General features: G+C 37.8%; 1 protein-coding gene across 1 annotated transcript; it reads left to right on the forward strand.

Moving 5' to 3' along the window:
• Positions 1-1216: 1216 nt before the first annotated feature.
• Positions 1217-9192, forward strand: LOC137024683 (zinc finger protein 84-like). The gene is made up of 3 exons (XM_067392498.1): positions 1217-1261; positions 1693-1844; positions 7349-9192. The coding sequence occupies exons 2-3, from the start codon at positions 1760-1762 to the stop codon at positions 8881-8883; spliced, it is 1620 nt and encodes a 539-aa protein (XP_067248599.1). The 5' UTR covers positions 1217-1261; positions 1693-1759; the 3' UTR covers positions 8884-9192.
• Positions 9193-13242: the final 4050 nt, after the last annotated feature.

Raw genomic sequence — 13242 nt, forward strand, 5'->3', positions numbered from 1 at the left:
AACACAAGTACACCTTGCATCTGATGCTAACCACTTTGGCAGTCTTGATGAGTGCAGTGTGTTCAGATTTTAGTGCTACTTGCACCAGCTTAAAAGGTTGGTTGGTTCTGGCAGAAGTCCTGTTTCACAAATTGTCAGACAGCCTTGTGAAATGGACAGACAGGTAAAAGAATCACCAAAACTGGCTACCCCTGTTAAAAAACCAGCATATGCTGTTAAGGTAGGTTTTGAAGCTGGGATGCTGGTTTTTGCTGGTCATGTGTACCAGCACTTGACCAGCACTTAACCAGCACAAACCAGCTCAAACCAGCTAAGGACCAGCATAAACCAGCTCAAACCAGCATCCCAGTTTCAGAAGCTACCTTACCAGCAGATTTTTTTTCAACAGGGACCACTCTCAGAACTCAGACACCAGACAATATATTTGCTCTTAGTGATGTGGAATGCTGTGAGGTTGTACAGTCGGCAGAGGGAGAGCATGAGAGCATGCTTTGTCATATGACCACCTGTTTCTAGAGCATTGTGTTGCCTTGTAGTGGTTATTTTACTTTATTATTATTTTTGGTCTGAATCCTCTTTATAATCTGAACTCAAGTCAGCTTTCCAAATGTTATTTATTTTTAAGTTATAAAGTTTTTATGTGTGTGCCTTTTAGGTCACAGAGGACTGCTTTTCTATTAAAAAATTTGAACAAGACAACACTGGAAAAAGAGCCTTTAATATGGCTGGAAAAAAACACAAGAGGTCTTGACTTATGATAGTGTATTATGCCCCCTGAGTTAATAATATTAAATTATAATTTGTAAGTAATGGTAACTTGTTTGGGTTTTGTGTCTCTTAACTGGATTTTAAGATGCCTGTTGTCAAACACACACTAAGGTGTTGGAGAAAGTAATTGAGGACTTCATATCAGAAACACTGAAGTTTGAACCACACCGAGATAAGGTAAAGCTTTTGTAGTTTATATAATAATAATAAAAAAAAAAACAATGCAAATTTAATACAGAATATCACAAATGCTCAGTAGTTCATATAATTATATTTAGATATAAGCCAGCAAGCTTTTGTGGTATTGGTAATTGAAAATCTCAGTGGTATTGATAGCTTCGGGAATCTGCAATTTCTCTTTTATCTGATCATTTGAATGTATTTTCTGTGTGTGAATTTTTATTTCGTATGGACAGGACTTTTATTTTGGTGTGGCGACATGATGTCATAAGGCTGCGCCGCGCTCCTGCATTTGTGATTATGCTGAAGAAAGGTTTGTGTTTTTAATCATTTAAAGTGTTTAAATCTGTACAACCCTTTCAGACAATTATATAGAGAACTGTGAAATTAATTTTTAAAATTAACATAGTAACAGATCTAATAACATTAATGGATATAGTTTTTGTGAGTTAACATGTAACAGAAAAGGTATCATTTCACTCCCTATATTGTGAATCAGTACATCATAAACACGCTGTTTGGTCTCTGGCAAGTAATGATAGAGAAATCAAGCTTCTTTTAATTAATTTGTAGTGCTAGTTTTGAGTGTTTTTAGTCTAAACAGATAATTTAAGTCCATTAACTCTCACTCTGACTCTCTCACCAGTGTACTGAACTACTGAACTAGATCTGATTGAGACACTCAGAGATTTAGTTTGGATGTATTTTTCTTTCTGTAAATTATTCTCATCTTAATCATGACAGAGTGTCCAAACACACAGAAAAACTCCTGGTGAGGCGACTGAGATCCACATGACACACTATTTTAAAGATGGAGTTTATTAAAGAGGAGAGTGAAGACGTGAAGATTGAAGAAACATTCAGAGTCAAACATGAAGAAACTGAGGAACAAACAGGTTGGTTTCTTTCTCAGTCTTTCTTCAGTCGATATTTATTTATTTTTTGCCATCCTCAAAATTACTTTATCAAATCAGGGTTTCCTTCTAGGCATACCGATTAAAACACCTTTACTCCTTGAAATAATATGTTTTAAAAGGAAAAAACACTTTGTAAACTTTGCAGGGCTGTGGCCCTCCAGGAACTGAGTTTGACACCACTGCTCAACACCTAAGAAATATCTTCCGAAAACCTTCTAATTTGCTGGAGGAGTCACAGCAAAAGATGGTTCCAGGCTGTACATGCTAAATGAAGCCGAGTTGGACAAGGGCAGCCATTGCCCTCTCGGTATATTTGCGGATTTCATCTAATCAATTAAGGGAGGCAACAGCATTCTTTTGCAAAAGACTCTAAAACAGCATATTTACAAATCTCCATTGTAAACTTGCACTCCAATATGACTTGCTTTCTAGGCAAAGTGAGCAAGGCTGAACAGCACATTGATGACAATGAAAATGAAGTATGTAGAATAGACAACAATGTGAAACAAATATGGCAAGACAACAAAGTGGACTATCTGGAATATTACAACAGGCAAAAAACATATGATGGGTACACTGTAAAACTGTTTTGCAGGAGTGATGTCCGGTTCGCGAACGAATCGTTCTTTTTAACCGGTTCTTTTCAGTGAACCGGTTGAACTAGTTCACCAAATCGGTCTGATTCGTTCCAAACAGTTTGCATCTCCAGTAAACAAACATGAATCCACAAATTACTAAAGTTACTCACTTTTTGACGTGCCTGACACTACCTCTCGAAATAAACCAACATCCTGGAGTTATTCAGTTACTCCAACAGTACACTGACTTAACCTGCTGTGAAGAGAGAACTGATGATGATGGGCACGAGCAGCAGAGCAGCTGATATGAGTGCGCATGCGCGGCGTACACGAACGAACACGGCCTGTCACGGTTCTCGTTCTCGAGTCAAGAACCGGTTGCAGCGGTTTTCGGATCATCCGTACACAACCGAAGAACCGCTTCTTTCAGACATGTCCGATTTGAGCTGATGATACTGCGTATGCGTTTAACTTTTCAAGTGAACGAAAAGCACGTTGAGTCAAGTTTTGTTGAACATCGGACAGTGTGATAATATAAAACATACTGAAAATATAACGTTTATTGTGCTTTTCCAAATACACCATAGCAGATTAATAGCATAAAACACTGTACATAATACTGTACATAATAAACTACATGCCAACATGAACATAGACTAATATTTTGTACACAGATCAAACTAATGTTCAGAAATAGTTCTACAAATTCATTTTTCTATATTTATATTATTTAAAAAGCAATATAGTAAAAGTTGTGCAGTTGTGCTTTCAAGTTATTTTTTTTTTAAAGATTGAAAACAATTAGATTATCAAACTAAACATTTATTTGTTTCATAAATAATCCATGGACAGCTTTAATTTCTAAACAAGGTGATACAAAGATAAAAAAATGACGTAATCAAACTAAAGCGAGAGCAAACTGGCGACTCCTTTTGAATCGCTCTCGGTTCTCGAATCTCGTTCTCGAGTAGAATCGGTTGCAATGGTTTTCGGATCATCAGTACACAACCGAAGAACCGCTTCTTTCGGACGTGTCCGATTTGAGAACCGATGAGCTGATGATACTGCGCATGCGTGATTCAGCGTGTGATCTGAAGCTACCGAACAGTAACATCACAGCACCGGCTAACTAGGACAACTGATGCTATGAAAGGACTCGAATGAGGGGCCAATCTGGCGAAACGTAAGTTTATTTAATCATAATGCAAGAGGATCATGGTTTCTGCGCTTTAATCAGATCAACATCATATTTGGTCAGTCTAATCTAAAGGCCTTTGAAACGTTAAATTGCGAAGATCTAGAGTTTTCGCTGAAGGACGTGTCCATGGCGGCCTGGCAAAATTTGATGTTTCGCCATGAAAAAGGAAGTTGTTGTAACTCGGGCATACAATGTCTGATCTGCCCCAAACTTCACATGTTTTATTAGAGTCCTGACCTGAAGACATCTATATGACAATATTCAGTTACAGTCATAGCGCCACCTGTGGGTAACAGGAAATGACATGTTTTACACTGTGATTAACTCCTCATAGAAATTAAACCAGATCAACATCATAATATGGCCAGTCTAATCTTAAGACCTTTGAAATGTTAAATCGCAAAGATCTTGAGTTTTCGTTGAAGGGCGTGTCCGTGGTGACCGACAAAGTCTGATGGTTCGCCATGTAAGGTGAATGACTTTTTTGAGGGCCGAAACATACTCGAAAACTCATGAAACTTTGCAGATGCGTCAGAAGTGGTGAAAATTTACGTCTGATGTGAGTTTCAGAATTAAGTGTGGCAAAATGGCTCGATAGCGCCACCTAAAAAATTCAACGAAGTGCCCCTGACACTATGTTTCATGTACAGGTATGAAATTTGGTACACACATCTAACAGCCCATTACCTACAAAAAAGTCTCTTGGAGTGAAATCTGAAAAGCAACTAGAAGTGAGATATTTTTATATATTTAAATTTTTATATTATTTAAATTTGTGCAGTTTTTGCCATTTCCAGGCGTTGTACCTTAATGAACTCCTCCTAGAGCTTTAATCAGATCAACATCATATTTGGTCAGTCTAATCTAAAGGCCTTTGAGACGTTAAATTGCGAAGATCTAGAGTTTTCGCTGAAAGGTGTGTCCGTGGCGGCCTGACAAAGTTTGATGTTTCGCCATGAAACAGGAAGTTGTTGTAACTCGGGCATACAATATCCGATCTGCTCCAAACTTCACTTGTGTGATAAGAGTCCTGGCCTAAAGACATCTATATGACAATATTCAGTTAGCCATAGCGCCACCTGCTGGCAACAGGAAATGGCATGCTTTACACTGTAATTCACTACCAGATTCACGTTTCATTATGCCACGAAGTACCAAACATGCTAGAAACATGTTCAATTATGCAACACTTGGCTGAGTGCTAATGTATGCAAATAACGCCACGAAAGAAAAAGGACATTGTTGTAACTCAGGCATACAATGTCCGATCTGTTTCAAACTTCACATGTTCGACGATAGTCCTTGCCTGAAGACATCAACATGGCAATATTCAGTGACGGTCAAAGCGCCACCTGTTGGCCACAGGAAGTGTGGCATTTCGAAATGACTTTGGCATAATTCTCCTGTATTCACTCGCTTACATGCATGTCACCCACTGTTCACTGTTTTCCTGAGGCCAACGGGTGGCGGTGAGCCCGGGTGCGAGGGCCCTTTCATCGCTGCTTGCAGCTTTAATTCACTTTATAACTGTAAAACTTTGTTTGCACATCACTGCCTGTATATGTTTTTGGATGCTTTAGATGCAAAACTAAATTGTAAGCTTCAGATTATAATGTTTTAGTTGACTGATGTTATGATTACTAACTTTATATATTTGAATCGTCTTGTTTTTTCAACCCGGCCATTACGTCGGAGCGTAAAAGAACCGGTGAACCGTTTTTTTCAACCGGTTTATTGAATCGAACTGTCCGAAAGAACCGATTTGCATTAAAGAACCGAACTTCCCATCACTATTTTGCAGCCCATTCTTGACCTATCCACAGGCACTACTCTTCACCATGATGGTAACCCTAAAAACTTCAACATCACAGAAACACATTTGAAAACCAAAATAAGAGCATTAAACAATAAAAAATCTTCCCTTGTATTAATCTTGTGCAAAATCACACAAAATAACACATTCAACATTTATTCTCCCTTACAGAGTGTGACGCAAAGCATGCTGGGAACTTGAAATCTGCTGCAACCCAGTTTAATGTTGAATGGCCTCTTTCGATAACATTGGTTACGTGGGTAAAATCGGCAATGAAGTGACATGGATGACATCACTGTATTTCGCTCAGTAAACTTAAAAAATAATAATTTAAGTATAAGAGTCATTATACATTATACTTTCCTCATTCAGAAAATGTAATTGTTTTAAGTTCCAGTTTTTGAGGGCTCCACAAAAAAGCATTCAAGACACATAAGTCCTAACCCCCAAATTTAAGAACCACAGCATTTTTTAAAATGCAAATAAATTCTAAAATGACTTGAAAGTTAGAATAATATGTTCAGTTGAGTGTGCTTAATACAGCAGATGTTTAAGATTTTTTTGGTGAAAATGTTCAAGTTTCTTCATTCTCCTTGATGCTCTAGATCAGTGGTTCTTAAACCTGTCTTGGGGACCCCTCACCACTGCACATTTTGCATGTTTCCCTCATCTAACACACCTGATTCAACTCATCAACTAATTAGTAGAAACTGCAAGAGTTGAATTGGGTGTGTCTGATGAGGGAGACCTACAAAATGTGCAGCGGTAAGGGGTCCCCAGGACAGGTTTGAGAACCACTGCTCTAGATCAGGGGTGTCCAAACTCGGTCCTGGAGGGCCACTATTCTGCAGAGTTTAGCTCCAACCACAACTAAACACACCTGAACCAGCTAATTGAGGTCTAATTAGGCATACTAAAAATGTACATGCAGGTGTGTTGAGGCAAGTTGGAGCTAAACTCTGCATGACAGTGGCCCTCCAGGGGCCTCTCCTGCTCTAGATTCTAAAAGAGGGCAACAAGACATAGGCAAGAACACAAGTAATGGCTGTCTAGACCTCTTCAAAACTGAGATATGGAGAGTCTACTTACAGTTAATCCCAATGTACAAAATATTGGGTCTGTTGATTGCAGTAAAATATTAATAGTTTTTCCTGAGGCACATTGTATAGATTGGAAACAAGCTTTTTCCAAAGTTTGTTTCCAGCTCCATTTCCAATTTTTGTAATGGTGTGCAGCCAGCAAAGTCGTCAGCGTCAAGTTTCATCCCAAAATTACACTGTACATAAAGATGCTATTTTGTTCAATGGAATAAATTGCACTTGCGAACTCCATATCTCTGATCTGGAAAGCTCTAGTACAGGCCTGGGCAAACTCGGTTGAGTCAATCCTGGAGGGCCATTTCCCTGCAGAGTTTTGCTCCAACCATAATCAAACACAACTGAATAACAGGGTTAGAGCTAAACTCTGCAGGGCTCCAAAGACTCCAAACTTGCACTCCTGTCTAAGTCTCAGTTCCCTCTATCAGAATCTTGAGTTTCAAGAAGACACCACTCCACCCCCGCCCCCAATGCAATGCATGTAACCGATCCCATTCGATACATTTAAAGTGGGATTGATGTCCATTTGGGCAGGGCGCATTTTCCAGAAGCCTGCGTCCATGAGCTTTCAGACCTATGGTCAAACCCTTGAGTAAACCCATGAAATGGAAAGCAAAGAATTAACAATATTGACAAGAGGTTCTCAGATTACTGGTTACACCTTTTTTTCAGTTGTGTAGTGGGTATAGGACATAGCATACTTGTTGGATTTGATGTATTACATGTCTAAATGTCTTCATGTCTGCTGCTTGGTGCCATTAAACTGTTAACTTGTTTTTTGTTTCTTTTCACTCTAGACCTAATGGCGCTGAAAAAGGAGAGTCAAGAACTAAATGAAATGGAAGACAAAGATCAGTATGAGAAATGTCATGATTTCATGACTGAGGAAAAATCTGTCAGTGACTCACAGACTCATAAAACAGAAACTACAAACCTCCAGATGAGAGTTCACACTGGAGAGAAGCCTTTCACCTGCCAACAGTGTGGGAAGAGTTTCAGTCGAAAAGAAAGCCTTAAAGTCCACATGAAAATCCACACTGGAGAGAAGCCTTTCACCTGTAATCTGTGTGGAAAGAGTTTCTCACTAAAAGGAAATCTTAAGATTCACATGAGAATTCACACTGGAGAGAAGCCATTCATATGCTCTCAGTGTGGGAATAGTTTTAAACTGAAAAGAGACCTTAATGCCCACATGATAAATCACACTGGAGAGAAGCCTTATACTTGCAAACTGTGTGGGAAGAGCTTCACAGTGAAAGGAAATCTTAATATTCACATGACAATTCACACTGGAGAGAAGCCTTTTGTTTGTGATCAGTGTGGAAAGAGTTTCAGACATAAAGAAACCCTTAATCATCACATGAGGATTCACTCAGGAGAGAAGTATTTTATATGTCCTCAGTGTGAAAGGAGTTTCACTGACAGGAATCACCTTAAGAAGCATGTAAAAATTCACATTGTAGTGAAGCCTTTCAAATGCCATCGCTGTGAAAAGAGTTTCACACACAAAGCAAATCTTGAGAATCACATGAGAGTTCACACTGGAGAGAAACCTTTCACCTGCCCTCAGTGTGGAAAGAGCTTCACACTTAAAGGAAACCTAAAGATTCACATGAGGGTTCACACTGGAGAGAAGCCGTTCATATGCTCTCAGTGTGGAAAGAGTTTTAGACAGAAAAGAGACCTTAATGCCCACGTGATAAATCACACTGGAGAGAAGCCTTACACCTGCAAGCTGTGTGAGAAGAGCTTCACAGTGAAAGGAAATCTTAAGATTCACATGACAATTCACACTGGAGAGAAGCCTTTTGTTTGTGATCAGTGTGGAAAGAGTTTCAGACATAAAGAAACCCTTAATCATCACATGAGGATTCACTCAGGACAGAAGTATTTTATATGTCATCAGTGTGAAAGGAGTTTCACTGACAGGAATCACCTTAAGAATCATGTAAAAATTCACTCTGTAGTGAAGCCTTACATATGCCATTGCTGTGAAAAAAGTTTCACACACAAAGCAAATCTTGAGAATCACATGAGAATTCACACTGGAGAGAAGCCTTTCATCTGCCCTCAGTGTGGAAAGAGCTTCACGCTTAAAGGAAACCTAAAGATTCACATGAGAATTCACACTGGAGAAAAGCCTTTCACCTGCCCTCAGTGTGGAAAAAGCTTCACGCTTAAAGGAAACCTAAAGATTCACATGAGGGTTCACACTGGAGAGAAGCCTAACAAGTGTCTTCAGTGTGAAGAGTGTTTTACATATCACTCAGAGTTGAAACGGCATTTGCAAACTCATTATGAAAAGAAAAGGCCATTTTCCTCAGTGAGATAATGGTTTAGAAAAAGGAGCAATTTCAACAATCATCTGTGCATCCACTCTTGAGAAAAACGATTAATTTGTGATCAGTGTAATAAAAACATCACACTTATTAATACATAAGAAAAGACCTTGTTTGAGTTCTTTATTAAAGAGTCCCCCTACAAAAAAGTTTATTCAAGTGAGCAATTAATATACTACTTTTAATAAAAATAAGAAAGTATACTTAGTTTACTTTTTATGTACTCGTCAGAAATATACTTTATGTACATAAAAATATACTTACAAATTACACTTGACTTATATCCAATAATACTTGACTTATATCTAGCCTACATTTGTACTAATTTTTTTGATATACTGAAAGTGTAATAAATGATTCTATTTAAACTTGGCCTGTAGTTGTGTTTACTCTTTTACCTCTGGTTTCACAGACAAGGCTTAATCTAGTTCTGAACTAAAATGCATGTTTGAGCTGTTTTAACTGGAAGATACTTCTACTGACAGATCTTAAAATATGCCAGTGCCATAGTTTTATCTCACGATGCATACCAGTAATGTTTTCTAGTGTACGTTTATAAAAGTTTCTTAAATATCTTAAATGAACTAAGGCCTAATCCTGGCTTAGGCTAAGCCCTATCTGTGAAACTGGGCTTTAATCGAGTAGCCTTTTAAATCCTGTTTTTTTATATAGTTTTAGATACTTTCATAAATATTGTTAGAAACGTGTTTTCTTTATAAATTGATATTTTCAGAGTATGTACAGAGTTACACAGCTTCTACTTTAACTGTAAACAGGATACTTCCCCAAAATTCCCGCTGAGTAGCATCTTTAGAAAGCATGGAGTATCATTCAATTTTTTCGCAGTTGATACCCAACTGTAACTACCTAAGCCACCGAACAAAATCTTTGGATTCTCTTTTAGCTTGCCTAAACAATGTTAAAAACTGGATGGCATTTTTTTTTTAAACAAGTTAAAGTAAATGTTAAACAAGGACAAAACAGAGGTCGTTGTATTCGGACAGGCAAATGTCCCAGGTCCGTTTAGATCTGAGTCCATTAGCACCGTTCTATAAAATGTCTGCACAAAATTTAGGTTTTGTAATTGATGACAAATTAAAAATTAAAAAGCAAATCAATTCAGTGGTACGGGCCTGCTTTTATAACCTGCGTCTTCTAGAGAAAACCAAACTTTTCTTATCAACTGTAGATTTTGAAAGAGTCAGTCATACCTTTGTTCTATCATGTCTCGATTTTTGAAGTTCTCTTTATGGTGGCGTCTCCACCGCATCTCTGGCACGCCTGCAAAATGTAAAGCACTTTGGTTCAACTTGTTTTTATTAGTGCTAAATAAACCAACCATAACCAAAATGTATTGATAAAATACCAGACACATTTGCTGGACAGTTCACTGTTTGTTTTTTATTGCAGTGGTGGTCTAAATGAACCACTTGAAACACACTTCTTGCTGCTCCTTCCAAGGTGGCATTGGCATTCCAAGTTTTGAACTAATGGAATAGATACAGAAAGGGAAATGGGATCAAATTTAGAATTAAGGGGAAGTAGACAAGACTTACTCAAATTAATTTTAAACCCAGAGAGAGATCCAAAATGGTCAAATAAATTCAATACATGAGGAATAGAATGTGACGGCTTCTCCAAAAACAATAAGATATCATCAGCGAATAAAGAAATATGATGATGAGTATTCCTTATAATTATGGGAGAAATAGTTTCAGATTGTCGGACTGCTTGAGCTAAGGGTTCCAAGGATAAGGCAAATAACAGAGGAGAAAGCGGGCAACCCTGATGAGCACCTCGGTGTATAAAGAACGGGTTAGAGCAAACAGAACCTGAGAGAACAGAGGCTGCCGGATTGGCATACAGAACTTTTATCATGTTTATGAAACTCGATCCTAGACCCAGATGCTGTAGAACTGCCCATAAATAGTTGAAGTCGAAAAGCTTTCATAGCATCTAAAGATAACACTGCACGAGGGGAGGACAAACTATTAGTTGAATTAATAATATGGTATAACCTGCGTAAATTATCCGAAGCTGAGCGAGATTTAATGAACCCTGTTTGGTTATGGTAAACTGGCCTGTTCATAAATTTCTCTATACGCCGAGATAGTACCTTAGCATATAATTTAACATCAGTCCCTATCAAGGAAAGTGGCCGGTTGCTAGAACAGGAAGTCGGATCTTTATCTTATTTTAATAAGAGAGAAATAACAGCTATATTAATAGATGGGTGAAATGAGCCTTGAGTAACTGAAAAATTTATCATATCTAACAAAAGGGGGCCTAAATCTGACCAAAAAGTAGTGTACAACTCCACTGGAATACCATCTAAACCAGGGGATTTCCCCTTGTTCATAGATCGGACTGCTATCTCCAGCTCCTGAAGAGTAATCGGTTCAGCCAGGTAATCTGAATCTGAATCTGACAGCCTAGGTAAATCAAGGTTGGACAGAAAAGTTGTAAAAGAATCAGGGTCACCAACAGCAGAAGAAGTATAGAGGTTAGAGTAGAAAGTATGAAAAGAAATATTAATGTCTTTTGGGTCCGTCATAATGAGCCCGGATTGGGATTTCACTGCAGAAATATTAGCAAACTTTTCACTGTTGCGTATTCTTAAAGCTAAAAGGTGGCTTGGTCTACTTCCTTGAAAATAGTAATTCTGCCTGCATCTTTGAATCAGGAATTCTGCCCTGGATCTCAGTAATGAATTAAGTTCGGACCTGACCGCCATAATTTTGCTGAGAGTATTGTCTGAGAAACAACGTTGATTGTCTCTAGTCAAATTCTGGAGCTGTGATTCCAGTTCAACTATCTTCTTATGTCGGTTTTTCTGAAGGAAAGAAGCATAAGAAATTGAGTTATTTCTTATGAATCCTTTAACTGCATTCCAGAGTGTTCGTGGATCATCCACTGAACCTTGGTTAATTTCAATAAACTCTGCAAATTTATTTCTGAATTGACTGCAAAAGTTTTCATCCTGTAACAATTTAGGGTTAAACCGCCATCTAGTCGCACGAGATGGCCGAGGGATCAAAGAGAGTCTGCACAGATTTCCATCATGATCTGACAAAGATAAGGAACAGATATCGGCATCACGAACAGCTGAAGATAAAGAAGAAGAGATGAAAATATAGTCAATTCGCGAATAAGATTTATGCGTAGCAGAAAAGAAAGTGAAAGACTTAGCAGAAGGATTTAATAAGCGCCTTTCACACTGATGAACCTCATCTTCACTGCACCAGTGAAGATGAGGTTACACATTGCCTAAGTTTGGCAGAACAGACGGCTTGAGAGTGTGATTCCTTTGGTCCAGATTTATCTAGAATATGTGACATTACAGAATTCATGTCTGCACCCAATACAATTTCAAAATCTGAAAATTTTAAAAGATAGGTAGACAAAACAGAGAAAAAAGTAGGGTCAGGAGTACAAGGGGCATAAACTGAAATAAATACAATATTCCTATTCTCCATTATTGTTTTTATGTGTGTTATTCTACCGTCTGTATCACAACCTTTATCTAAAATAGTAATATTTAAAGTCCTCCGCACCAATATTAGGACCCCCTTGGTTTTAGCATCCGAAGATGAATGAGATACCACTTCATAAAACTTGTTATTACACCTGTGTACATCCTCCTCTCTCAAATGGGACTCTTGAACTAACACTATATCAATCTTTTTCCTTCGCAGAAAATCCAGAAAACCTGTACGTTTGTGTGGGCCATTTAGGCCATTAATATTACAACTTAAATTAATTAAACAAAATACAGATTTGAGAACAAAACCAGTTGAGTCTACCATCAAACCACCCCCCACCCCCACCCTTCCCGTCAGTATTCGACAAAACATAAACACATTTCCATGAACTATGGCAGATCAAACCAAGAACAAACCTCGATCTGCCAGCACCCCTTAACATGATCCGTGGCGTCAACAAAAATCTGCACATTACTGAAGCACCAACATTGGCCCCAAAGTCACATACTGACTAAATAGTATCTCTGTTAGGGAAAAATAAATAAATAATAATTAAAATAAAATAATAACAATGATAATAATAATAATTAAAATAAATAAAAAAATAAATAAAAATAAATAAATAAATAAAAAATAAAAATAAAATAAAAATAAATAATAAAATTTGAGAAATGGAATACAACTAAAACATAAATATTATACCTCCGTATTCAGTAAGGATACTTTCTGTAAGTTCAGAAGTAAACATTAAAGTGCAAAGTGAAAAACACAGTCGCCTAACCATTTATGGCATCTCTTCTCCGATTAGATGGCAAATGCTCAGCTGAAGTTCACTGAGGGTTGGTGGATGAATGGGATCTGAGGAAGACT

This window comes from Chanodichthys erythropterus, chromosome 8, assembly GCF_024489055.1.
Source record: "Chanodichthys erythropterus isolate Z2021 chromosome 8, ASM2448905v1, whole genome shotgun sequence".
NCBI classification, from domain to species: Eukaryota; Metazoa; Chordata; class Actinopteri; order Cypriniformes; family Xenocyprididae; genus Chanodichthys; species Chanodichthys erythropterus.